The sequence below is a fragment of the Clytia hemisphaerica genome, unplaced genomic scaffold (genome assembly GCF_902728285.1).
Source record: "Clytia hemisphaerica strain Z4C2 unplaced genomic scaffold, Clytia hemisphaerica genome assembly, whole genome shotgun sequence".
Taxonomy (NCBI): Eukaryota; Metazoa; Cnidaria; class Hydrozoa; order Leptothecata; family Clytiidae; genus Clytia; species Clytia hemisphaerica.
In genome coordinates, this window is record NW_027103414.1 from 1,138,447 (window position 1) to 1,166,256 (window position 27,810).

The 27,810-nt window shown below is 34.8% G+C and overlaps 2 protein-coding genes across 3 annotated transcripts; both read left to right on the top strand.

The window, feature by feature from the left end:
- Nucleotides 1-153: 153 nt before the first annotated feature.
- On the top strand, nt 154-27,598 carry LOC136797529 (D-aminoacyl-tRNA deacylase 1-like). Of its 2 annotated transcripts, none has more exons than XM_067054110.1 (6): nt 154-269; nt 8,703-8,793; nt 9,251-9,353; nt 13,822-13,954; nt 15,114-15,245; nt 27,304-27,598. In XM_067054110.1, exons 1-5 carry the CDS (start codon nt 227-229, stop codon nt 15,233-15,235), a joined length of 492 nt encoding a protein of 163 aa, XP_066910211.1. In that variant the 5' UTR covers nt 154-226; the 3' UTR covers nt 15,236-15,245; nt 27,304-27,598. The 2 variants fall into 2 exon arrangements, with proteins under 2 accessions (XP_066910211.1, XP_066910210.1); XM_067054109.1 differs by lacking the exon at nt 27,304-27,598 and adding an exon at nt 15,628-15,710.
- On the top strand, nt 22,136-24,191 carry LOC136797528 (transcription factor Sp5-like). The gene is made up of 2 exons (XM_067054108.1): nt 22,136-22,527; nt 22,830-24,191. Exons 1-2 carry the CDS (start codon nt 22,462-22,464, stop codon nt 23,868-23,870), a joined length of 1,107 nt encoding a protein of 368 aa, XP_066910209.1. The 5' UTR covers nt 22,136-22,461; the 3' UTR covers nt 23,871-24,191.
- Nucleotides 27,599-27,810: the final 212 nt, after the last annotated feature.

Sequence of the window (27,810 nt, forward strand, 5' to 3'; positions counted from 1 at the left end):
GCGAATTCACGTAGCAGAGAAATTATCAAACGTAACTTATTCTAATTTCACTTACCTTAGTCAACGCACGGCTCAAGTACGTCTCAGAAGAAAATCAAGTGCCGGACTGAGCAAACGCGGTAAATTTCGAATTTACAAATCGGAGGTCAAATTTTTTTCTCCAGAAGCATTCCTTTTTTGCAACAATTTCAAATCATTTAGTACACCATACATTACTATATACAAGATGAGAGCTGTCATTCAAAGGGTTACCAATGCTAGTGTATCAGGTAAATATCTTCTTTTCCTCTCTGAACTCAAAGATCGATAAGATAAGTGAACTAAAGTCTGTCCAGATATAATTGGCAGTAGTGGAAACAAGAATGCCTGTAACTTTTGATAGTCAAATATAATTATGGAAATTGTTTTTGCTTATTTTAGAGAATCAAAAGCGCTATATTTGAATGTATTTTTGGTTGAAAAATTTGCGATTTTATAGCGGTTAAATTTGCGATTGCAAAAATTGAGCTTTTTTTCTACTTATGCTATAACTTTCATTTTTACACCAGTGATAGTTCAACCTTAGTTAGATTAAGAAGTTTGTCAAATTTCAAGACTAACAGAAAAGTCCTTCGGAAGATATGGGACCCGAAATACCCCTTGGTAGCACTTTTCTGTGAAATATCAAATCTCCAACTTATTACTAAAAAACGGGGGTACAGTAGTGATATGATTGATATAACAGTTTTTTGATCATAACTCATTTTACGATCTTTTTAATGACCTCATAGCTAAACTGTGTTTAGTGTTTTGGGAATTAGCAAAGTTCTTTAATGACTTAAAAATAACAAAGGCAATATAAGTTCATGCTTATCTTTTCAATAAAAACAATTATACTGTGATATCACTTCGTTTCGAAATAATCAATGATACCAATAATACCAATGCACCGAAACATTTTTTCAACTTTTAATTGCACTGTTCAAGAAAGATAACATAACCCCCGTTTTTAGTAATAAGTTGGAGATTTGATATTTCACAGAAAAGTGCTACCAAGGGGTATTTCGGGTCCCATATCTACCCAAGGACTTTTCTGTTGGTCTTGAAATTTAACAAACTTCTTAATCTAAGGTTGAACTACCACTGGTGTAAAAATGAAAATTATAGTATCAGTAGAAAAAAAGCTCAATTTTTGCAATCGCAAATTTAACCACTAAAAATCGCGAATTTTTCAACCAAAAATACATTCAAATATAGCCCTTTTGATTCTCTAAAACAAGCAAAAACAATTTCCATAATTATATTTGACTATCAAAAGTTACAGGCATTCTTGTTTCCACTGCCAATTATATCTGGACAGACTTTAATCACCACTCACTGACCATAAGTTTAAAAATAAACCCATTTAATTTTTCATCCCACTCAATCAGTCAATGTCGATTATCTATTGGCTGGGTTATTTCTCAACCAACCAGAATAGTCTTGGGAGACGCGACGGTTTTTTGAATAACTTATTACTCGAGCAGAAATCTTTTTAATGGTAACGTTTTCATCTTTATTATTATTGTTATAACTAGCACAAATTGCAGTGTTAAAATGAAAAAAAAAACACATTTACTTAGACTTATTATGACTCAAGAGCTTCTTTTTTACCATAAACTTGCCCGGGACACTCTATGGAATGAAAATAAATCAACCGGCTTTAAACTAAAAGAGATATAAAATTTATGATTTCGGACGGGACAAGTGATTTCCGACGGGACATATTTTTCTAGCACCCCCTAAATCAAATCTAATGTGCTTTGAATCTTAGATTTACTCAATTTTATGCACTATCCTAGTTTACAATATTCAGCCGTTCAAATCTTTCTACCCTGCAGAATTTCAGAAATATCGTCAATCTTATCGTGATTTCGGACGGGACATTTTTTGGTGTCACTTCCAATCACCAATGCACTGGGACCTATAGAATGGTAACCTGATGGTGAAATTATACTTTTTGGCAGATTTTCAAACACATACAGATTGAACATACTCTCAAACTTAAAAAACCTTCAATAAGCACTCTTAATATAGGGGCAATGTGTAATGATTTCGGACGGGACACATTTTGGTGTCAAAATGGACGTAAACAGAAAATCACTGCTAGAGCAAGATGGTGGAAAGGTTTCAAAACACTTTTTTTGTAGAAAAACACATGAATAAATTCCCTATGTGGAAAATCAAAATTCCAGGTCAAATACCTTTCTGGAAAGAAAGTGCTGCCATAAAATTGAAGCACTTTTTTGCTAAAAATTGCCAAAACGAGGAAAAATTGACACAAAATTTATGAATTGCAGACTAATGATAGACAGTTAAAACATGAAATTTTGCAGAAAGTGTACCATTACCAACCTGTATCTGATGAAAAAAGAAAAAAAAAAAACGTTAATATGCGAAAAATGGTTTCGGACGGGACGGTACAGATTTAGCGCAAATCGCTCGCAGGTAGTTTTTTTTCTAGCTTTGCTCCCGTTACATACCGTGAATGGTCCTAAATCCGACAGCCCTGCCTAATTCCAGCCCCCCAAATAACTGTTATGAAAAAAAATTCTATTTTTACAAACATTCCCTCTCCAAGTTGAACGATAAACTATTGCAAGAACTCTCGAAACAAAACATCCAACAAGATGCCTTTAATGTCAAGATGTCAATTAATGTGATAAAAAAAGTGTGAGTTGTAAAAATAATTATTAGTAATTATAAATAATAACATTTTATTCTGAATCCGTTGTTTGTGTTTAAAACACAAATGTTATTTGATTTAATGGGTTCAATGTATCAAATCTCTCAGTTTAGTTGACACTTGGGTATCTTCAATCTTTGTTGCGTCACAGCAAAAGGTTTGTTTTTATTTTAGTTTGTTTCTTTGAAAGACAAGGCTCGAAATAACGATTTCAAGTGGGTCGGACATAATGTCTAATCAGGGTTGATTTAGCTTGAAAATTATGATTTTTGGGTCGGACATGAAGCTATTTGGGTCGGACAATGTCTGATGTCCGACCGTTATTTCGAGCCCTGGAAAGACCCCATCAGAATTAGGCAGGGCTGTCAGATTTAGGACCACTCACGGTATGCCTTCCAGTTGAAATGACAATTCTTAGGAAAAAGTGGGAAAGTCACAAAGAATATAGTGCAACCCTTTGTTTTTATCAGATTGAAAAACATGGTGGCCACGCTCCTGGAAATTCCTGGAATATCCTGGAATTAATGTTTTCTCCTGGAAAGTCCTTGAAACTCCTGGGATTTCTTGTAATTTTTCAAAATGTCCTGGATATTCTAAATTCTTTGAATATATTTTTTTTTCAATCGACTTTTTCGTTTCGCATTCTAAAATTGGAAAAATCTTGACTATGTTGCATTCATTTGATATTTTCCTTGCTGAGATAGTAATATTTTATTTTTTTATCCTGGAAAATCCTTGATTTTTTCTGTTTAATGCTATTTTGTCCTGAAATATCCTGGAATTTGATGATCTAAAGTCCTGGAAAAAGTCGAAATTTGTCCTTGAAAGTCCTTGAAAGTCCTGGAATTTGAAAAAAATAATTCTGTGGCCACCATGAAAAAAATGAGACAATTTTAAGTTGCTTTTTTAAACCCTTGTCATAACTTTTCGAATTTAAACATGTAAGATGACGTACACACTTTTTAACAGTAACGATAACTTCAATGTTTTTAAAGGAAGAAATAGGTGAACTATTTTTTTCTTATGCTTTATATTGCCCTTTGAATGCTGTTGTTGTCCGACAAACTTTTTGATTTTCATGTTTTAATCTAAATTTGAAATGTTCTTTTCTATGAAATGAATTTGTTTCGTTTTGAAAAGAATTCAAATGTCATTAACAGTGCATCACAAACAGTTAGGAACATTTTGCGAGTTCCTGTACGCGGTCGTAATCAAAAAAATCATAACAACACTCATTAAAAAATGGTGTTCGTGTCTTTTCACACAAAGTAAGTATAAGCACACTGTGCTTTTAATGGACTGAAATTTTTTTCACGTCGGAAAAACTTTTTCAAACTTTCAGCAATGATTGACCAAACTGTTATAGTGAAAATTATCCAGCGCTTTTTTTATCTTCTTACCTTCTTCATCTTCATTGAAGCACTTGAGGTTTACTTAAGTTAAGCACATGAGATATACTTATAATTATTGATATTCACTGAAACACCGTTCGTTGTGCGCTGCAGTGGAGTCATAGTATGACCCCCCCCCTTTTTTAAGGGGGGGGATCCGAGTTTTCAAGGAAGGCTTTATAGGGGGGATGGGCAATTTTCCAGTTAAAATGGGGGTTTGAGCTTAGCTATAGGGGGGGATCAAATAAAAATGGGGGGGATAGTAACTTTTTGGTTAAAAAATTACTAGTTTACTGTTTATTTGCTAGTGTTTTCAAGTTCATTGACTATTGGTACGAATTCACACTGAAAAATATATTTCATTCATCAAAATTCTTCCCCAATACTGGGAGTACAAATTATATGCTGGGGGCTCGGACCCCTGTAAATGGTGCGGGATCAAAAAATTTTAAAAATGGGGGGGATACCTTTATAGGGGGGGATGAAATATTAATGGGGGGGTTCAGACCCCTCTGCACACTATGCGGAGTGCGTGACGTAACTCGCGCAGCAACTAACTCACCTTCTAATGGAAGAACATATTGGGCAGTTTGGCGTTACCACCCTCGAAGCAGCGGGCGCCTCTGTCTTTCCGCAACTCTTTCCACCATTTTAGATTGCCTTAGCAATAGATCCAAAAGGGCGCCATAATCTTGGAAGATAATTTGTTTTGGTCTCCGGCTTTGGGAAGTAGCAATGTTTTTGGTTGTTTTTGGTTGTTTTCGATGGGAAATGGTAAGAAACTTAAGATTGCAAGTGTCATTTAGTTTTTGCTGGCTAATAGAATGGCAGGATCCTGGATGGTTTCCCTAACTGACAAAGTGGGATATATACAAAACTCAACATCCTTACAAAAGTTGTCTTTTTGATTTCCCAAACATTCGTTTCAAGCGTTCACTTCCACAATAATTTATGTAACTACTGTTTTGGTCAGTCGAGTTCAACATATACGCGGTTTTTAATAGTCATTGTGACTGCAGTGCTTAATAAAACAATCTTGGGTACGTGTCAAAGCAACACAGCAGGTTATTCTTTAAAAGAAATATCTTTTGGCATTGACAATTAAATATAATATATTACATTATATTTCCTAAATTCAAAAATACAAAATTTCACTTTGCATTCGCGAAAAATAAAAGTGACCTGTTGATAGAGAGCTACAGAAAAAGGTGACTGATCAATCAGGAAGAATCAAAATGTTGTACACACAGTTACAAAGAAATATCAGTGTGTGAAGGCATTATCAAGGCAAAAATGAAATAAGGCTAAATGTCGTTGTCAAAGAATTACAATCAAGGTGCCAGGAGTACAGCAAAGAAAAGAATCAGGTCACTGATCTCATCCAAAATCCATTTTCCATCTTGGAAAAGAAATTGACAGCAAAAATTGAAGATACATTAAATGCCTATCCTCTAAATGACCAAACGAAGGGTCAATCAATAAAAAGTTTTGCTGAGGTCACGAAAACACACGAAGAATTTTAAGCGTCACAAATATCAAACAATTGATTCGGAGCGAAAAAGTAGAAGAGCAAGTAGAAGAACAGAGGAAACAATCAAGAGACGCAAATGTCATTATCCACGGTGTAAAAGAAATAGAAAATGAAAACATACATGATTTTGCAAATGAACTGGGCTGGACTAACCCTTCTATGGACGAAAATTTTAAAAATCGCCAAAATAAAAAAAAAATCTGACCGACCGACCCACCTCCAAAATCTAGGGTCGGGTGACGGCAAACCAACAATTTTTTAAGTCCAGCCCTGCTTGAAGATGTCAATATCAAAACTCAACCAATTTTATATTAATAATAATATTTCTGTTTATATTTTAGCTCAGGGGGGGGGGGGTACAGACACAGGGTACTGATCCATAGCCAGGCTGTGGTGTCTATTTTTGCATTTCAAAAAAGTTAGTACCTGGTACTACTTTGGGGGTGGGGGTGTGTATTTTTTTTTTACTCTTCAAGCAAGTACAGGATACTATTTGGGTACTTTTTCACAGAATTTTGCTGTTTTTCAATAAAAAAAGTAGTTTGTTGTAATATTTTTTTTAATCGACAATTTATTTTTACTCTTTTGAGAAATTTTTTGATTTTTTTGAAGACAAAACTTCCAAAATGGTCAAGAAGTGTGTGATCAACGGATTAGAATAGGTGGATTAACTTCTCTCGTTGCTCCCAAGAGAGATCCATTGTCTTCTCATTGTTACAAGAAAAATCTGTAAATGACTCTGCGCACTCCTCGTTTAGTTTTTTCATTGTTTTTATAAGAACAATTTTCCAATTTATACAGTTTCGAAAACGAATTTGTCCTATGATTCGATCAATTTTGATGATTTTGCAAATATTTTAAATCCTGCACTTAAGTTTTAGCATTAACAAACGCTAGACCAGTTTTAATGTAAATTTTTAATCTTTTGTCAATGGCAATCTTCAGATAAGTGAAAATTAACGTATGGTCTATAACTAAGAAACTATCGATGGGTCACGAATGGGTTGCATACTGGTGAAAGAAGACTGTATTTAGAATTAGGAAAATAAATTTCAAATTATTTGGCTAATTTCTGCATTGGATAGAAAGGGCTAAAAAAGTGCATTTTCTTTTTTAAAATGTACCACGTGATACGTAATGACCAATGAAAATGTTGAAAGTAATGATTTTTTACAACTTTTTTACAACTTATCAAGTTTTAATTCCTAGCAAACTCGTAAAAAAGTTTGATAACCTAACGAGGAGTGTTTTCTATGAGTTCTTAATCCACCTATTCTAATCCGTTGGTGTGATGAAAATCAAAGGACAAAAGCTTCTGACTCCATCATTGATAGTTTGATTGAATTATCTGTCTATTTTCAGTCTGAAAAACTAACAATAATAGTACCTCTCTCTTGGTCTAATCTGTAAAATATAAGATTTTAGGGGTGGTGTCCCTATTTTTTAGCAAAAATGAAGTAGTACCTGGTACTAAATATGGGTGGGTGTTACTAAACAAAATTTTAGTAAAAAATCAAGTTAGTACCCTATGGGTTAGTACCCTGTTTCTGTGCCCCCCCCCTGTTTAGCTGTAAATAGGTGTAAATAAACTCATTTTCTTCGTTTACTGAAATCTACCTTAACTCTTTTATTGTTTTCAGTTTTATGATTTATCAGGATTTATTGCTAATTTTGCAAATTGTTTGATACATCAAAAAGAGGTTTGTGGTGATAGAAAGTATAGTTTGGTTGCAATGAAACTTTAACGTCCTTGTTTCAAATTTACCTTCTTCAACGATATGGAAATGAGATAAGTTTATTTAGTTCACCTATTTAGGATGTTTAGAGGGCAAAAATTTTCTTCGTCGTGCAACCGTACCACTGCATTGAAACTCAATTTTTCAAAAGTTCACCCCGAAAATCTCTAGCCAAAGTAAAAAGAGGTGTTGACACTATGAAATAATGAAATGATAATAGCCATTACAAAGCCTTTCTCTGTAGCATTTTTTTATTTTTGCTAGCAATTTCAGATTTCTGTAAATCTTTTTCTGGGGGATATGTGGGTTGGTCTAAAAAGCAGGGTATCCAATTGGGGTAGCCAAATTGGCTAGGTTGTGGGGTACCCCCTTTTGCCCAAAATGACCTAGTGCTTTTATGAAAGTACAATACTGGAACCTTTTAACAGTTTTTTTAAAGAAATCAGGACTAAATTTGCTCTATAACTTTAGTTACTGTCATTTTTGTAAAAAGTACTAAAATCTACCTCTGTTTATACTGAGTGCGCAAAGAAAACTCAAGGAATCAGAAATTTTTATACGAAAGAAAGAGAAGATGAGAAACTTTATTGACTGATCAAAGTATGATGTGTGTGTTCAAAAATGGTTGGCTGTGATTGAAATTTGGTGCACTTGTTCCTCGTAGTAGGGGGGACTTTGTAAAATTGTGCAAGTTTTAGTTAAAGCACCTGTTATACATTTTTGGAAAGTTAAAAGGGGTAGGACTAGGAGAATCAAAATAACATAGGCTGTGCCGATCAATCGAGATATTGAGCTTCAAAAAGTGGATAAAAAAGCTGTTTCTGGCCAAAAACTCTATTTTTAAGGGTCAATATCTTGAGTTAGGTACAGAAATCACCTATACTCACAATAGATTTCTAATCTTAATTTTTTGACAGCTTTCCAAAAATATACTACAGGTCTCTTTTGACCCTGTGATTTTTGCCTGAGACCGTCATATTTGTCCGAAAAAAAATTGCCATCCATGTCATTTTGATTCCCCTACCCCTTAGCGTTCCAAAAATGTATAACAAGTGCTTTGACTAAAAAAGTTGCAAAACCTCAAAAAAATCATCAAGGCTTGGGCCCAACAAAGGGGTTGGGGTTGGAAAAAAAGAAGAAAGTAAACAAACGGGGGAGAGGGGGTTTCCGTTATAAGGCACCTTAGAGTACCAATTTTCTTTGTAAAAGTTCAGCAATCTAGATATATTTAGGGGGCAATTTTGCTCCCATTTCTTTCAACGGTTCCTGCTGAAATAAAAAGAAATTCCAATCCATAATCCAACAAGTATTTCAAACACATTTTTATGTCTCTTTTTTAGTGAACAATGAATTGATCTCTTCAATTGGTAAAGGTTTATGTGTGTTGATTGGTATTTCAAGAGATGACAAACCAAAGGATGTAGAATACATGTAAAGTTTTTTGAAATTACAATATTTGCAATTATTTCCTATATTTTATTACCCAACGCAAATTTCTGACTGCAGATTTGTTTGATTTGAATGACTTGTTATTATTGTGCCTTTATGGGCTTTTTCCTCATTGAAGTCATTTTTAGAGCCACAGCATTATAATTGTAATTATTTTTGCTTTAAAATGGGTTTCCCCGAGACAAAGAAAGCTTTCTTTTATGTCATTCTCAATTTAAGAAGTCAGATCGAAGAATGTCTGTCTGTTTCCTAAGAGCAGTGTAGATACAGGAAACAATTCGGCTGAAAACTCTCTCATAATTTCATGGGTTTATTTGTAGTTATTTGTCATAATTTATCATCATAGAATTTAGATTTTTTTGTTCAAGAACCAAGGTACAAGTTTTTTCCCAAAAAGAAGCTTAAACTTTAGGGCAGCCTGAAATTTTTTCTTCTCTAGAGTCCGAAAGATTTTAAACCTGAGGCTGTTTGACGATGATGAAGGCAGAAGATGGAAGAAATCAGTCAAAGATTCTAATTTGGAAATCTTGTGTGTTAGTCAGGTAAGTACTGAAATAATTATACTTTCAACATCTTTGATATGCATCCCCCTGAGTTTATGGGCTGATGGGGGACTAGACCATTTTTACTTGATTTAGGGCTGTTTTTTTTTTGAAAAATTCTGGTGGCTTGCTTGCTCGGGGCGCTCAGTGTTGAGTAAAAGAATAAATATTTTGAATTATGTTAAAAATCTATGCTGTGGGAAAAGTGTTGACCCCTCTTAAAAAAAACTTTTTTCGCAGGCAATAAATTTATTGAGAATTTGCATTGAAATTTTCTCTTGAAAAAAGCTCGGGGTTGGGCCCCATTCTGCATTCTATGAACGTTATTTTTTCCAAATGATTATTCCAAGAAGTAATTGTTCTAAATATATGCCTTGTCATGTCCTAATAACTGCCTCGTTTCTTTATTAGAATATAAAGGCTTGTGGGGTTTAAAGAGAAATAGTGCAAGGACGTTTTAGGAATCATAAGTAGTCTTGAGGGTTGAGGTCCTGTGAGGTGTCTGTAATTTGTCATTTTTATGGCATGAGTAAATTCACCGATTGGATAAAGGGAGCGCTGCAAACTTCTGTAAGCAATTTATTCAATGAAACTTTGAAGTGTTTAAGAAATAAATAGTTTGGATAAATCAATCCTGTTTAATCTTTTAAAGTCTGTGACCAGTTTGACCGTCGATGTCCGCTAATTTGAAAGGAAAAAGTAGGGTTTTGGCCATTTCGTGCAACAAACAGGGGTCATTAAAGATTTCCAGCGGGTTCTCGTATGCTGGCATCAATAGTTGTTTTCCATCTCCCTTTTTCACAAAATTTTACTTTCCAGAGGGTTCTAACCCCTAATTTCCAGGAGATAATTTTCATTCAAAATTTCCAGGCGTTTGGTGAAAAAAGTACGTCGATACCCTTGCATGTATTTTTTTTGGAATAGCCCATTGTTCTTATAAAAATGATTTTAGTGTTATCAAAATACTTTAACAGAGATCAGAAGGCTCATACTGTCGGATTATCCTTGATACGCATACATCATTTACAATTTAACCTCGTAATTAGATATATGGGTAATTCAAAAAGGGAGGGAAATGATAATTTTAACGAAGTTTGTCTTGATAATCCTTTCTTTACTAACAAGATGAATGGTGTATGACATGATTAACGTTTTGGAGCTCTAATTCTATTTATACTAGATTTTTTAAAGTTTTTTATACGGGGAGGAGGGTTACACCTCATTCAGTAACTTTTTATTTAGATGTGCTTTTTGTACCAAATTTGGAGCAGATGTTCCCTAAATGATATGGAAATTAAAAAATTTAAATATTAAAATCTAAGTTGAAGATAAGTAAAATTGACTAGAAACTAATGACGTCATAACTTTTGCATTATAAAAATTTTAGTTACAAATTTCAAGGGCTTTGGGAGTTTCCATGCAAATTTAATCCCATTTTTCTGGTTTGTGAAGGACGGTGGGGTTACAATTTTAAAATTTAGCCGAGGGCTATTTTCCTTAGCTCCCCCCTTCGATTAAAGTTGGGGCTGGACCCTTCTGCATTCGATGAAAATTATTTTTTCCAAATGATTATTTCTACAAGTTTTTTTCAAAATATTGTCGGTGTTTTAGACCACAAGCCCCTTGATAAAAAAAAACTTTTCGGCAAAAGGTTTAAAAAGAACTACGTTATGGTCTTTATAAGAATTATCATCAACATAAACAACTCTGAAATTACATTTAAAATTTAACATTGTAATAAAGATTCCATTTTATGTCTTGTAAGTTGGTCAACAGCTATATTGAACTTTCGTAACTTTCTATTGGCACAGGTTTAAAAAAGACGCTTGTTTTTACGTAATAATGATTTGCGTAGAGCTGACACCCACGAAATGAGTGTTGAGATTTACGTAAACAATCTCAGATAACACATAGGGGTTTAAATTCAAATCAACTACAAACAAAATAATCCCATCAGTGTATTACACTCTGTCATAATTACAAACACCCTTTTCTCAAAACGCCCCACTGTCTAATTCAATTACAAAGGTATATCGCATTGCAACCAATTGAATTACAATGATCCTGTAATACCTAACTTTGTATATTAGATGAGTGATGGAATATCTTGGACCTTTTGTGTATTTTGAGAATAAAGAGGGGATCATTAAGAACTTCAGGTTATAATTAGATATCTTTACGGATTTATCCCATGAAAACATTCCAATGTATTTACGAAACATCTATTACAAATTTGATTTCGGTTTGGAGCTTGCCTTTATCGGGAAAAAAAGTCAGGAAATTATCTGGTCATCTAACTGAAGTTTAGTTCGGCCACGGTCTTGCCATTAAGAATTTTTGGATGCGGTGAAATCTAGTGAACTAAAAAGTCACTTCCCCAGAAAACAGCAGATACTTGAGTTTTAGCGCCTGTGATAGATTAAGGCGCTTCCATTTTACACTTTTTAGTCTTCGGTTCGCGTGACAACAGAAGGCTTTTTTTTTTTTTTCAAAACCATAAGAGGGACGGACATCAAAAATGAAGAATGTAATCCGCACTAGGATTTCAAGATCCACAATAAGTCGTTTTAAAACAAAATTTCAATAGGTCTCCATGAATCAGTTGGACTTCTTTTTCACTTGCTGTGTTGGTCCTCATTTGGGCAGGGTCTTCTTTTTGTGCATTTCCCCCAATTTTTTTTTAGATCAATTTTTCAAGAATGAAATCAGATTACTATAATAATTAAAAATAGAAAAAAATATTTTTCTAGTTTTCACACATCCTATAATTTGTCGAACTTTTCTCTATAATTAGCGGCGTCCTTTGTACTCTTGAAACATGTTATTTTCATTAATTACCCATTAAAGCCTTTACAGCTACAGCTCAATTATGGGAGCCATTTAAGACCAATTTTCGAGAATAATTTTCTCCTGTTTGAAAATAGCGCCTTGGCCAGATGAGTTTCACACCGTTTATCAAACTACTGCTGCAATGAATAATGTTTCCAATTTCCTTTCCATTTCTTACACCCATGCTAAATAGAAAATTAACATTACAATATGGCTTCCTTGTACAAGTACAATCTGCCCTTTTGTACACTCACCATTGTCATCTCTTTGGCGGTCTCTTTAATGTTGTATCAATCGGTTCTTGATCAATATCACAAATTATTTTCGAAAACTACTTTGAGAACACAAATCTAATTTGTATCAAAAATCTTTGAATCACAACAAAAATCGATGCCTCGTCCCATTAGCCTTTTCAGCTTTAAAACTATTTTTTGCCAGTGGAATGTGTCCCGTTACTGTATTCCGTGATGAGTATTGTGCAATCTAGCTCAAAACAATAACCCCCGCGGGGTTGAAATAAAGTACACATTTTTTTTTTAGAACAAACTATATAAAAACATAAGGCTTCGGTGGTCAAAGTGTTAAGGACAAGTTAAGAACATTTTAAGGCTTTGTAGACTCTAAAACACCCAATCTAATGGGAAAATGGACAAAAATACTCAAAAAAGGTGAAAATAAGAACATGTTAAGAACATTTAAAACTTAAACGGCTTAACCTTTCCAGCGCGCTGTTTTTTATATTTTCACGCTGTCTGCGCGCAACTTTTTTTGAGAAAACGCGGGGTTTGGGAAATTTGCCATAACTCAAGAACTAGAAATCTTTTGGCAAAAAGTAAACTATCCCTGAAAAGCTAATTAAGTTTTGCAGCTTTTAGGTTGGGTACAAGTTCAATTAAAGTATTCTAACTTAAATGGTAGCTTTACATACACCAATGCTTTTTTCCTCATTTTTCGACAATGTCACTTTTTTGGCATTTTTCACTTTCTATGCAAAAAAAAGTGGGGGAAAGTTAATTATTAAATTTTTCTTTACTATTTTATAAATATATACTTACTCATGAAGCCATATACCAAAAATTAGCATCCAAAAACAATTCTACTGGTCACAAGGGCTTTTCAAACATTGTTCACTTTTCTCCAAAATCAGTGTTTTTCCGTCTACCATTTTGAATCAGTGTTTTTATTTGAAAAGTGCTGACTCACACCGTGATCATAACATTACATCATTATATATCAACGGAAAGCTTAGACTCTCTACTTTCTTTTTCTTTATTTTTCAACGATCAGGAAGCAAGCCAATTAAAGATATTGCGCGAGAAAGACATGCCTATCAAATTGCGTATATGTACGGCATTCGGAACGTCTCAAGGACGTACATGTACGGCATTCGGGTCCAAAAGGTTAAAACTCAAAAGGTTAAACACCCGAAGGCTTCGATTATTTTGGATGTTCTTATAAAAAACGTGTACAATTATTTGTGCTATCAAAGAATTGTATAAACCTTTTATCCAAAAATATTTTGTTACTATTTGGTCCATGTGTCCATATAGGTTTAAAAAAACTTAAAGCACTTTATAGGGATGATATTTAATCTCATCTCATCATAATTAACTATTTTTCTGATTGTATTTTGTTTTAGTTCACCCTTTACAGTATCTTGAAAGGAAACAAATTGGACTTTCACCTGGCTATGGGTCCTGACGATTCCAAAGGGTTTTATGAAAATTTCTTGGAAGAACTCAAAAAGAACTATAAAAGTGACCTTATAAAAGGTACTTATTTTTTTTTCTCGACCCCTTTGACTTAAGATTTTATCATATCTACGAATAAAATAGCACTCTGTATGACTGACTTATTTGCTTTACATTGTCCAATTGAAGCACATGTTTTTAGAGTAAAACTTTGCGAACTTCTTGGGTGTTCCTTGTTTTTGGTTGCAAAAACTTTTTTTCAGGAATGGATTTTGTTTTAGCCCCCTGCAACATCTAATTTTTTCTAAGCTGTTGTCCTTAAAATAAATACAGACAAGTTTTAGGGTCTTTGCCAAAATAAATACTGGTTCCTTTTATCGGGGGAATCGGTCCTCAGAAAACTGGAAAGAAAAGTAAAGAAATAGAAATTCGAAAGGGGTTGGGGGAAAGTTGTATGTTAAAAAAAGCAGATAATTCTTAGGACCAGTTTAAGCACAGCCCCTTTATACATTATCATTAGGTTTCTATCTCTTTTTACTTTACGGTCGTTCTTAAAAGATATGATACATAAAGTTGAAACCCCTCCCAACTAATATACATGAATAATTGAATTTTCTTTCAATCTCCCTTTTGGACCCGTCCCTATACGAACGGTTCTTTATAAATCCATGTCTCTATCTTGTTTTCGCTATCCCGCCCTCCTTAAAAAGTAATCTAGAACACCTGCTTGTAGATAGGATCTGTGTCGATTCTGTGAATCTTTCTTTAGCATTTCCTACTATATTTCTGTGATTTCATGTTTCTGTCATCATCGTCATTGCGATTCTATTAAGGCGCATTTTTCCTCAGGGATGTCATTTCCCATCGACCTCCCTCCAAATGCTTTTTAAATGCTGCTGTCTAAAGCAAAAAAAAATGTCGTGAACTTAAAATACTTTTCAAATGCTGTTCCTTAACAAGCAAAAAATTTTGAGAACTCCCTTAGGATCCTTAAAGTTTAAGCCCTTCCCACTATACAAGGGAAAGTATAATGAAAGTTTTTTTGTACACTGACGGTTATGCTCTTTGCTGATCCCGATTTTGCTATTAGAGAGCCATGCATTAAAGGTTTGATATTTTTAGTTTAGCACAGAACAGAACAGATTTTTGAGTTAAGAAATCCTAAGGAAAGACCCCACTAAATCCAGAAGGTATGATTTTAATTCATAGACGCTCTCATAAACGCTAAACTTCTTTTTAGACGGTGTTTTTGGAGCTTATATGAATGTTCACATAGAAAATGACGGACCAATCACCGTACAATTAGATTCAAATCGTGGTGGTGGTGGCGGTGATGGAACAGAGGGTGCCAGCAATAAATAATCATAGACAGGTTAGAATCAATTTATATTAAGCCAATTTTAGCTCTAGTTTAGACTAGTTTCGTACGGTTTTCTTCATGAGGTACAATCAAAAATCTTTAGATTCAGTAAACTTAAACAACTTAAAATTTTAACTGTACAAGTAACGTTCATAGTTTCCCCCATTCACATGTTTTATGGAGGAGACGTTCGTGGTCACAGGGTTGATTTTGCTTCGAAAAGCCTTTTTCTAAGAGTAAAAACAATCTTGCAGCTTTTCAGGCTGTGTTCTTTCCCAACACAGCTCTTTAGAAAATCACAGAGGCATTTTTAAAAAGTCTGTGTTTGGTAGACATTTTGAACATGTGGGATGCTCCCAAGGGGCTGTAACTATAAGTGGATCTCTTGTTTTAGATTACCAGCGAAAAAAAAACACTTGAACAGTCAATGATATACACGAAAAAAAATTTATGTAGAAATCAAGAATGCAGCGAGAGAGAAAGAAAAAAAAGGCGGTTCACCCTCTTAACAAGCGAATACCACTTCAAAGGGGCGAACGCGGTGCAATCATGTGTAATAAACGTAAGAAGGTATTCCAATAAGATGTTATTTTAGTATTAAGGCGTATTGATGGTAGATGATTTTAATGGAGACCTAAAGGACATTACACTTGATAGGAAACGGAAATGAACGGACCATTAGAAAGTGATTGATGTGTGTGATAGATCTTTGTACCGCATCTCTTCACCATCGACGTAATAAATTATTCGTGCTTTTTTTTTTTTTGAGCGATTTTTTATAAGCATTTTTTCTAGTACTGAAATGTCTAAAATTTCATTGAAGATGATAAAAAACGTCCTATCTTTTAGCTACCAAAGGGCTGTTTTCTTTTGAAAAAAAACTAGAATATTTTTGTCACGGCAGATTACAGTTGATCGAGGCTAACTATTCTGTTGTTCTTATTGAGGTATTTCGAGGGCTATTCCAGGTCTTCTGAAAATTTAAAAGTCATTTAGGCTGCAGGATTGTTCTTAATGTTTTTATTTTTTAGCAATTCGGCTATTCTAATGAGATCTGATGGGATTTTTCTAATAAAAAAAGAATGTATTTAGAATTAGATGGGCGAAATATTTTAGGTGACAAAACAATGACTCATAGAAACAAAAAAATGCCCATTAAAATTGTTCAAGTTTGACATAAAAATCTCATTCAAATAACATCAAGAAAACCACACAATATTTCTTTCGACTCCCCTTCAATGTTGATGATATCCGTACGACAGCCTATAAATTTTAATTTCCATTTGGTCATCAATAACAAAAAAATTTGGCGCAAATTTCGTCATTATAAATTTTTATATTGTTTTGAAGCTTCACACTGCCAATTTTCGTTATTATGAATCATCGTTATGCAAAACAACTACCTTAGCATCATTGATTTTAAATTCCGAATGGCTAGAGTTGATGAATGCCTTAATCTTTCCCCAAGCAAGAAAAAGTCACGCCTTAAAGATTTTCGCCGCATTTTGAATGACGGATATAGGGCTGTTTTTACACTTTTCGAAAGCTGGTGATAGATTTAACTTCCAATCAAATGTTTGTGCGAAAAACTACACGAGTAACGCAAAGATAGATGGAAATAAAGTAGCTTCAAGATATTCCACTCTATACCTCTTCGGGCTTTAAACTCTATGCTTTTTATTGGGTTTAAAGCCTCTGAGTAGTTCTACCACAACCATTCTTAGTTTGAGCTTATGAATGTGTAGGTCTCTCCGTCTCTCCGCAATTTCAGTTGTGTAGACTAAATCCAATAAAACTTTAGTGGCGTAAATATTGGAGCCATTCGTGAATCTTAATATCTCACTAATCAAACCTTTTCTAAATGTTTGAGGACAAGGTTATCTAAATTAACCTTTGGATTTTGAGAAACTATGATAGAGTAAAGTAAGGCATAAAATGGCGAATGTCAAAACGTGAGATATATGCACGTCAGATGTGCCAACAGGAAGGCGTGTCTCGCGGTCTGGAACTTCGAGAGCGTATATGTACACACATATTGAAACATGCTTTTACTTTCAAAACATCAATACCGTATTTGGACGCTACTTTCGATTGTCACGTATTATTAAAATGAACGCCCACCGGTAGAAAATAATCATTTTGAATGTAACTTGCACTTCCTGTATAAGGAAAGCCAAAACCAAGTAAAAAATCATTTTTAATGTCAATCTGTGTCAATAACTTTGGTCTGGTTTTGTCATTAGAAACTCCCCCAACTTTTTTTCTTCTCTCTGGTGTAATTTCGTTTCGGCTGTGTGTGTTTTAACTGTCCGCCTCCATCCCTTAATTAAAAATGCTTCTTTACTTTACTGGAGGAAATACTTGTCTCAACTTCCTGGGCCTTGACTAATTCTCATGTCATACAGTCGTAGTTCCTTCCAAACTTAAATTTACTGCTGCTTCAAAAGAGTTTTAAATTTCAGGATTACCATCCCTTACAACGATAAAAAGCTGTACAATCCAAACTTTTTTTTCTGTAGTATCTTTTTTTTTGTTTTTTTTTCGAATATTTTTGAGTCGTTTGTTTTTGCATAGTACATATAGTTTTATTGTCTGTCTATTGGGATTATTGATTTAAAACAGTAAAGATAGGCGAAATATCGAGACATTGTCAACTTCAGTTGAGCTAGAATCTAAGGACGTCTGTCTGTGTCTATGTCCCAAATACTTTTGGACAGCCTTAGTTTAGTACACATGTTTAAACTAACCCTGGTGATTGGGTAATTTCTTGCACAGAGATGCTTTTTTGGACCCAATTGCTCAAATCCCCTGTGTAATGTTCCAAAGTTAAACTTCAATCGCTGACTGATATAAGTAACTTCTTATCTTGGCACTTGAGCATTTCTATGATTTTGAATATTTAATCAGCGATCAAAAAATACCTCATTCCCTCATTAAATCTTTTTGAATTACTAACTACACGACCCTTGCAGGTCGAAACTATACTGTGTTATGCCACTATAATAAGAAGATATCGGGTCTTTTTCAAACGTTTATTTTAACGACATTTCTTTGCATATATTTTGTATATTTTCGTTGTCTTGACACTAGACTTAAATATAGTATCTTTTAGACTTTTAGTAATGTGAAAACTCTTAAAATCATTTTAAACCAATTTATAACGATCGTAGATCGTTCTTTTCTTTATATCCAACGGTATCACACTATTTAAGAGGCTTAAGTGCAGTTTTGCTGTACGTAAATTGAAAAAAATAGACCACGCTATGTAATTCTATTAGATTGCTCAGAGTGGAGGCATCCTGCGAGGATATTGATAAAACATGCTTAAAGTAAAAAACATTTCGTACGAGAAGAAAGGGTACCGCTACTCAAGCTCCATTGGAAATTGTCGTCAACTGCTTCATAGTGGGCCCATTGTTCGGATTAAATCCTCCCCTCCTGACGCTTAAATCCTCTTAAATGAGACCTCTATTTTAGTGGGGACAACAGGTTTTAAATATAATCTAATGTTTCCTATAATTGTCATGTATGTTAAAATTTTGAAAGAATGAGTTAAAGGACAAAGGGTGTCAGCTCAGATCATCACAGAAAAGACACAGAGAAATTATACAAGAAAGAAAAAAAAAGAGAAAAATCAACATCCCAATTAACAAGCTTGTTTTAATGATACAGATATTTCCGGAGATTTTGAAATGCATTTATTAGATACCTCTCTAAAATTAAAAGATTGAGCAGCTAGCGACTTTGATCTTTGTAAGAAAGTGACGTATCGACGCGCCATCTTATTATGGCTTCTCTTTTCTTTTCATTTTTTTTTGATATGTTTGATAAGGGATCTAGACTTCAAGCTGCTGTCTCGAGACTTGTGATTAGCGAGACTGATACACCATACACCGCAATAGCTTACTGTCTTACAGTATCATGCGTAGAGAATAAAAAAGACACGCAATAACTGACCTAAAAATGTTCCTTCTGTGATACACGTTGTTTTTCTATAAGAACATCTAAAAATTTTGAAGCCTTTTAGATGTTCTTTTTGGATTTTAAGCCTAAAAATGTTCTTATTTTTAGCATTTGTTGAGCTTTTTTGCCCATTTTTCTAAGAAACCGGCTATTTTAGAGCCCACAAACCCTTAAAATGTTCTTAACTTGTTCTTAGAAAAGCCCACCGAAGCCTTATGTTCTTATATAGTTTGTTCTTATGAAGAAAAAAAACGTGTACGAGGGACAATCCTATAACAATTTCAGACTCTTTAACTTTTATCCACGCAGCTTTGATTTTCTAAAGGATCTATGATTGAGTTTAGATTTTGTTGACATAACTTTCCTTGATCTTGTTAAAAACTTATCCAAATTAGTTTACGCAAACGAATTTAGTTTATTTAAGTGTATCCGCATTTAGACAAAGACTGTTACAGTTGAATCTCTATTTGTTCGAAATCCTACAACTCGAACAGAATTTTTCATATTTTTCCTTTAAAGTTATGTTGTTTTTTCATAAATAAATAATTTCCTATCCCAGCGTTCATCTAATGTTCACAACGTCCATATAACGTTTGATGAACGTTGTAACCACGTTGCGTGTCAGCTAGGATAACTCAAATGATTCCCCTACCCGTGAGTTTTTACTCTGTGGCCCTCTGGATATGTTTTCTGGTACACATTGATCTATAAATATGATCTGTTTGACCTTGAAAAATTCGTATATAGAAGCACTGTTGTATGTTTTTGCTTGTCGATTTACTAGAAATAACTTGAGTAATACACTTTACTTACGTGAAGTAGGTCCAAACATCACACACACAGCCGTACAAATATTTTCAAGAATCCTCTGTGTAAGGCAATGAATCATATGTTTAAAGGCCGCCTGTCCGTGAATATTTTTCGCAATTTTACTCTGTGCATCAGAAGAAAGTTTTCCGTAAGGTGTGGTACATTACATTCGCGAAATTTCGGATCAAATGCGTCTCGGTGTATTGACATACTGATTGAGCAAGGTATCTCTCTATCAAAATGGGTGTGGCTTTTACCCTACCCCTCTGTAACAATTTTTACGGCAATATTTTAAATAGATCATTAAAAAAAGCGAGAAGGAAAAAAGCGATCTTGTAATGTCCTGTGTATATGAGCTACATGAGAAGCTATTTTTATTGTAGGCGGAGTAGTAAGAAAGGCTCCGTTGTCAATCAAGGAAAAGGAGGAGCCTTCACGAAACGATGTCATTATAGGTTGTCGTCCCATCAAAGATATGAATAAACATCAAAGAGAAGCCGACTCTTAACAACTCCCCTCTCTCTCTTTTCGCGCTCTCCATCAATACTAACTGATTAACAAAATAACAACTCTTTCCCTTTCTCGTGCTCTCCTTCGTTGTGTGTTATCTTCAAGAAGGCTCAGGTTATCATCAATCCTCATAAGATGTATCGCAAGCCCTTGATTGCCACCTCATTTATCTTTAATTTGGCTCTCTGTCTATGCCCCCCCCCCAGCGGCTTGTGTGAATGCGTGAATGGAAGAGCCTTGCGTTAAAAGAATTTGCGTCAATTTCGCAAAAAATTGTGTGATTGTGTGAATTGAAGGTCGGCTGGGGGTCGGCTCTTTCCTGAAAAAAGTTGAGCGGTGAAGAGAAATTTTCGTTAATTCCGGTGGACTACAAGAAATAATTTTTTTTTTGCTCAATAAAGTCAGGTCAAGTTATCGGCTTTTAAGATATTCACAAAGAAACTTAGGAAATCGAAAAAAAAGGTTTGACTTAATTTATTGGAGACCCTTTTTCTCGTGGAGCTCAACCGCGATTTGATTTAGGTTTGGAGACAAGCTTTTTTCCTGTTTCTCCCTTGTTTCCCTTCCCCCCCTTTATATCTTATGGTTTTCTCTTATTCAAAGGGCCGTGTTGCGCTTTCGTTTCATGTTATTCAAGTTCGAAAATCTCCCTTGGTGAAAAAAGTTTTTCAACGTATGGAAAATATTATTCATTATCTAATCTTTTTATATTTGCTACAACCGCGCCTCGCCTTTCCCTCTCTCTGTCTTACTCCATCTCATCTTTCCCTCTGTTTCGAGGGATCATTTCTATTTGAGAAGAAGGGGCGTGCTCTTGTTTAGTGTAGCGGTTAAGATCAGAGAGATTTTTTGATGGAGCGTACATGTTAATGAGCCCTGCCCCTTCTTTTATTTCGCATGTTAAGTTTAATCTGTCTTGCTTCTTACCGCTTGACGCTATGAAAAAAAAACCTATTAAAAAGTATTCCCGATTTTATCTATTTCAATATTTTTCTTTTTAATATGTCTCCTACAGTAAGCTCTGTTGTAGTTGTATGATAAATCAACTTTGTCGTTCCCATATAGATCATAGCAGATCAATGTTTAAAGAATAAACTCAAGGAATGATTTCTTTTTTTTTTTTTTTTTCATTTTGTTGATATGAATGTTCTGTTCTGCTCTCTTTTTCCCCTCCATTTTATTTTAGAAAAAATATTGAGAAAGCTGTTTCAGATTTCTTTTTGCTCTATTCAGTTGAATTCACTCTATCGAGTTTGTTCTGTTTCAAGAGAAATGTATAGGGTAAAATTGGTGAGACTCGACGTGTAAATTTGTCGGCGAACATCAGAGAAATCTCCTATTGTTTCGTTACTAACTTTTTCTGTCAATAAGAGGATTGGAATTTATCAATAGCTTTATTGTTGTTTTTAAGATTATTATCAGCTTTACGTTTCTGCACCAATCATATGAGTTACCAATTGTTTCACGCCTCGACCAATCAAATCAATTTTATTGTTAATAGACCAATCAGCGCCTTCGTAATTGTTCAGTCGGCTTCCTTTCATCTTGAATGTTAATATCTTTCCCGCCTCAAATATTCTTTCCTTTACCGCCTTAGTCCAGCCCATTTTTATGAAAACAATAATATACTGATTATTATGCGCCATTTCGCAGTCAGAGGCGGGCCCAACTACATCGCTTCAAAGGGACCGACACTCTTTATGATAAGATGTCGGTACTGTTTGATGTCTGAGCGAATTGTTTCGGCTTCTTTGAAGTGGGGATAACGTTAGAAAATGATGTGATGAACCAGCTGACTAAAGAAGTAGCGTAGGAGAGGAGGAGAAGTTCAGTTTTAACTTGTCTCTTGAACAGTAAACATCTCTCAAGACTTTTACTACTACGAAACTTTATCATAAATATTTTTTTCACATACAAGTACGAATTGATTATACAAGAGAAGACTATGTCTCCACCAAGCAGATCATCAACTGTAGCTACAAGTTTCTTACTTCCACCACATCAATTATTTGTAAGTATTTTTTGTTGTTGTGATTTTTTTTTCTTACTTGCTTGATACTACTCAAACTTTTTTCCAAACTTTGTTTTTTATCTTTTTCGATTTGCCGTATGATTTTTCGATTTTCGAAATCTTTTTTTCTCTCTCTTGTATGTTTTTGCATGAGTTGTTTGTACATTGTTGAAATGAAATCAAGTTGAGGTAAAGAGCGATTTTTCTAGTTTATAATTATGAAAATATAAAGATGCTTTTTTTGAACGTTATGACTAAATTTTTGTTCTTATTTCATTTTTGTTCTTATTTCATTTTTGTAGGAACACAACAAACATTCACCACTTGCTATGCTCGCTGCTACATGCAAGAAAATTGGAAGACCAAACAGCCCACCAGATACTGAATATCAACCACCAGCCAAGAAACTTTTTCAACCTTGGAATCGCACTAGCCAAGCTCCTCTGTCACCTACATCTAAAGTACGCAGCTATCTTGAATCAACAAATTTTAGCATGCCCCCAAGTCCGCCACTCAAACCAGACTTGGTAAAACCAGCTTTCAGCACCAGCGAAACTACAGCTTTTACAAGCCATGCTCCAACCACACTCCGTGTTCCATCACCACCATGCTCAGCCTGTGCTGCCAGTCAACGCTGCCCTCAACCGCTTCCAAAAAGAATGTCACCAATTCCAACTTTGACTCCGCCAAGCTCCCCACCAAGCACTATCCGCCCATCATTGTGGACATTACCCTCACCATACTCAGTCCGCACCCTTGAAAACTCATCAACAGTAGCACCAAGCACAATTACATCACCAACTATTGTCCGCCCATCTCCATACCCAATCACATCAAGTGCAGGCAACCCACCACCAACCACAGCAGTGGCACCACAAGTCCCAACCAGTGTCACACGTCGCTGTCGTCGCTGCAAATGCCCTAACTGTCTTTCAGGGCAACCATCAGAACCAAACAAGCCAAAACAACATCTTTGTCACATCCCTGGATGTGGAAAAGTTTATGGCAAAACCAGTCACTTGAAGGCTCATCTCAGATGGCATGCTGGACTCAGACCATTTGTCTGCAACTGGCTTTTCTGTAACAAATCTTTTACTCGATCTGATGAACTTCAGCGACACTTACGTACACACACTGGTGAAAAGAGATTCGCATGTCAAGAGTGTGGTAAAAGGTTTACACGCTCTGATCATCTCTCCAAACACATGAAAACCCACCAAAATAAAGCAGCTAAGGACAAAACACAACAACAAAAACAACAATCTCAACAACAATCTCGACCAGTTGTCCAAGAAACCCCAACAGACATTGAAATTGATGAGGATATCAATGTTGAGAACTAAGAACTTTCACTAAAGTCAAAACTACTACTAAGAAAAAATGAGAACTTTTAGATTTTATTTTTCATAATGCTAAGAATTTTTTTATACTGTATATAATAAGGATATTGAAAACTTCTGAAAACGTGGTTGAAGGATAAACTTGTAGATAGATATTATAGAGATACAAAATTTAGATAACTTTTAATATTTCACCGCTTGTATATTATGTTTATATTACATTAAACTCTACAACGTTTTGTAAATACTTTTACCCCAAAAGGATTATTATAATACTAAAAACAACAAATAACAAGAAAATATCAGAAAATTCATAATAAATAACATCTGTTGTGTTTTTTTTGTTCTGTGATTTTTTTGGCATCTCAATTTTTTCTGTGTTTTTGTCAATGCTAAAATGTTGATAGATATGTACTTTTTGTCCCGCCTTATTGTTAGAGCAACTCGAATAAATACAAATATAGAATTTGACAACTAACCACAAAGTCGTATAGAACTGGTTTTTCGTTTATTCTGATTTTCGTATTTTGGCATACAGCACACAGCAAAATATCATTCAAAGGGCGGGCACAATATCAAGTTGACACTTCTATAGAGATAGCTGAGAAAATAAAAAAATTGATACTGAAACTTTTCTTGTGTGAATTTTTGCCTAGTTAGACCAAATTTATTGTTTTCCTCTGACGAAGAATCGGTTTATTTCATTACTTTCACATCAAATCTTTGATGTTGTTTCGAAATCTTTTTTCTTCCCCGGTCACATAGAAAAAACGTTACTCCCCCTGATGTCCGGATAAGCCGTAACGGACGTGTTCTACAGTAATAGATCAACAGGTCCGGTTCAATTTTATTACGGAAATTTTTAATTATAGAAAACGTAAGGGAAGGCACTATCTTTGATCAAAGAAAGCCGACTCTCCTCAGTCTCCCCATTGTGGTTTCTCGAAAGTCGAACTTTCATTGAAGAGGGGGAAACGCCCTGGGACAGATGATAATCATATCAAAACTAATTCTGTTCGAAAAACACACGCAGTGTTTTATGATAACTTACTTTTTATAAGAATACGTTTTTTATTAACTTACCAACTGATTTTATTTTGATCGAATGAAAATAATAAACACAACAGCGCTCCTAGTCTAGGTATAAACACTTTCGTTCTTTCATTTTAAAAGCTTGGACAAATAAAGGAAAGAGGGCGCTCATATCATTATATCACGAAGCCCTCAAAGCCCAAATGGTGAGAGAGAATCTTCAACTTTTCCCAAGCAAGAAAAAGTATTTGGGACAACGGATCGAATCTTTTTTCTTTGTTTTCACGCGGCACATTTATCGAAATGTTGCTCCCGCTTATCGAACTTGCTCTCAGTTCCCGTCAGGGAGACCCTTTTAAGATACCCTCTATATTTCGAATCTCTCTGTTATCATGGGCCGCGGCACCGGGGGGGGGGCAACCTGGCCTTGGCCCGACCACATTTTTTCAAAGTAAAAAGAAAATTTACCAATCGAACCAAATTTTGTCTAATAACGTTAAAACAAACCTGTTTTAGGCGATCCAGAAGGGGTAAAATTCAAAAATTTTCGCCCGTCGGCGCCAACCATGGTGGCGCCTCCTTCGTCAGTATATCATGGCCCTATCACTTTCAAGGTGGAGCCGCGGCCCCTGGTTATTCGAACAAATAAGATTCCCCTTATAAATTTGAATTAGGGAAAGTCAACCGGTATTTGTCTGGAAACCGCGTGACTCGCGCATTTTTGATTGAGCTAGGACCTGATAATGTCTGTCTGCCTTGGGGGCAACCTGGAGATATAAAAAAAAGGATCAAAAATATGGCTGAAATTTTACATCGGTTCTTTTGGCAAATCACTTGGACTTTTGTTTCATTCTCCGAAAGTTTTTGTGTTTTAGAACCTTGGAATGAGTTTTTGTCCAAAACGAAGCAGAAGCTTTATTGCAGACTGAAGGTTGAATTTGGCTGGAATTCTACACGTACTCTTTAATAAGGCGACTACTATCAATACTTAGCGACGTGGTCAGCTTTTAACGAATACACAAGCGTGGAAGTGCCCTTGTAAAACATGAAAGATACCTTCATCGGGACTTGGCTTAGGATGTCTTAGAGGCAGCCTAAAAATACCGCCGTGTTCCGAAACTTTCTTTTTAATTCACTAACCAGTCGTCTCTAAGGCCGATCGCGCGGGACTTGGGGAGGAGTTTGTCAGCTTTCGGAGACTGTTTAAGATTATTTTTGACTTTTACATGAAGGCTTGTCATAAATAATTATATAATATTCTCAATATATTATTAAAGATTTAATTGTTAATCCTTTGGATCAAGTGACAAGTCGGTACCTTTAAAAAAATTGTTATTTAACAGTTTATTTCGTTGTCGCCCTTGGAATGAATGCTCTAAATAGGGCGTTGTTTTTGACTTCAATATTTGCGAGCTAAATCGTGTGTTTTAACTTTGTCAAAGAATTATTCGTTTTAGGTAGACCTTTGACCTGGAAATCTAACCTATCTGCGTCGAAATATATTGAGAATTTTAGTTATTTATTAGAATTTTAATTTAGTTCATCTGTTAAATGTTATAGAACATGGTTAAATTTGGGAGGCGTTTGTCGACTTCCAAGCCATATTCTGAGCCTTATTGGACCATTTTTAAACTTTTAGACCCTAAGGTCCTCTTAAGCTTAATGTTAAAACTCAGAGTTAAAACTCTACCCTTCTAACCTAAGTTAGAGCGCTTCCAGATCGTTTTTGGCTATAAGATTTTATTCTCAAATACTACGACCATCTGACGACTAAACTCTCGGGGCCAATAAAGGCAAACAGTGACACCAACAGGGGTAGCAAGAACTTTAAAAGGTCTATATATTCATGATATATTCAGAGATTTTGGTCTACAAAACAACCGTTTGATATTTTGTTTGCGGAACTTCAAAGAGAGACGAAGGGTTTATTCAAAAAATAGAGTATATTTGAAATAATATCAGGAGGGAAGAAATAATACGTATTCAAATCACGTGTTGTTTTTGAAATCATGACACATATTTTTGTCACGTCTCTTACTGTGGTCTGGTTCCAAAAATAAGGAGAGCAAAATATTTTCAATTTGAAAAATATTTACCAAGTAAACCTTGTCAAAGTTATTTTATGTCTTTTTACTCCGCCTTCTTTCTTTTTTGAAGGAAATAGTCTGTGTGTTTTTATATTGTTTAAGTACGAAAATATGCTGCTGTACATGTCAGAAATCAAAATAGCAATCGATTTTTCCTCCGCCAAATTCTGAGTCATTCTTGTGGTTCGTTCTACCACAAAATGCCGATAGGTGTTTTTGGACCGTAACGTTTTCGACATCCATATCATGCTCATGGCTACAGTTATACTCCAATTTTGTACTCTAGAATGTAACCATTCACTTTTTTCAACCCTCAGATCTCCGGTCATCATATCCAATGAGGAAAACTACCATTCGCTTGAGGAGATTTGAACAGAATCATAAGTTTGGGAAGTTTTTAATGGCGAATATAGAAGGTGAAAAATAAAGGCTAAAGGTCAGAAGAAATGTGCATTGAAGAAAGAAAGAAAAGACAGGTACACATACAGTATGCTAAAATTTTATGAAATTTATGATAATCTTTCTTTTTTGTTATTTTTAAAGTAGACTTATTTTTGTACATGCACTACATGCACTCGATCGCTTTTTAGGTACTAAGGTTTCAAAACTACACACGCAACGGGTCTTTTCCTCAAATGTATCACGACACAAAACATAGGTGGACAGATACCAGCTTAACTCGCACTAATCTTTCTACATGAAGGAAGAGCTTTCAATTGAACATAATTCAAGAATCGAATGCACATTATCTCATCGATTTGATATTTCTCAAAGGTACATACCAACTTTTTTAATGATCGGAGTATTTAATGATCGGAGGTCTA

Bases quoted from the DNA above. Each gene is read 5' to 3' on its own strand.
- LOC136797529 (XM_067054110.1), top strand. From the start codon at position 227: ATGAGAGCTGTCATTCAAAGGGTTACCAATGCTAGTGTATCAG. The intron at 270-8,702 runs GTAAATATCTTC...TCTCTTTTTTAG, and splicing joins TACCAATGCTAGTGTATCAG to TGAACAATGAATTGATCTCT. The intron at 8,794-9,250 runs GTAAAGTTTTTT...TTTCTTCTCTAG, and splicing joins CCAAAGGATGTAGAATACAT to AGTCCGAAAGATTTTAAACC.
- LOC136797528 (XM_067054108.1), top strand. From the start codon at position 22,462: ATGTCTCCACCAAGCAGATCATCAACTGTAGCTACAAGTTTCTTACTT. The intron at 22,528-22,829 runs GTAAGTATTTTT...TCATTTTTGTAG, and splicing joins TTCCACCACATCAATTATTT to GAACACAACAAACATTCACC.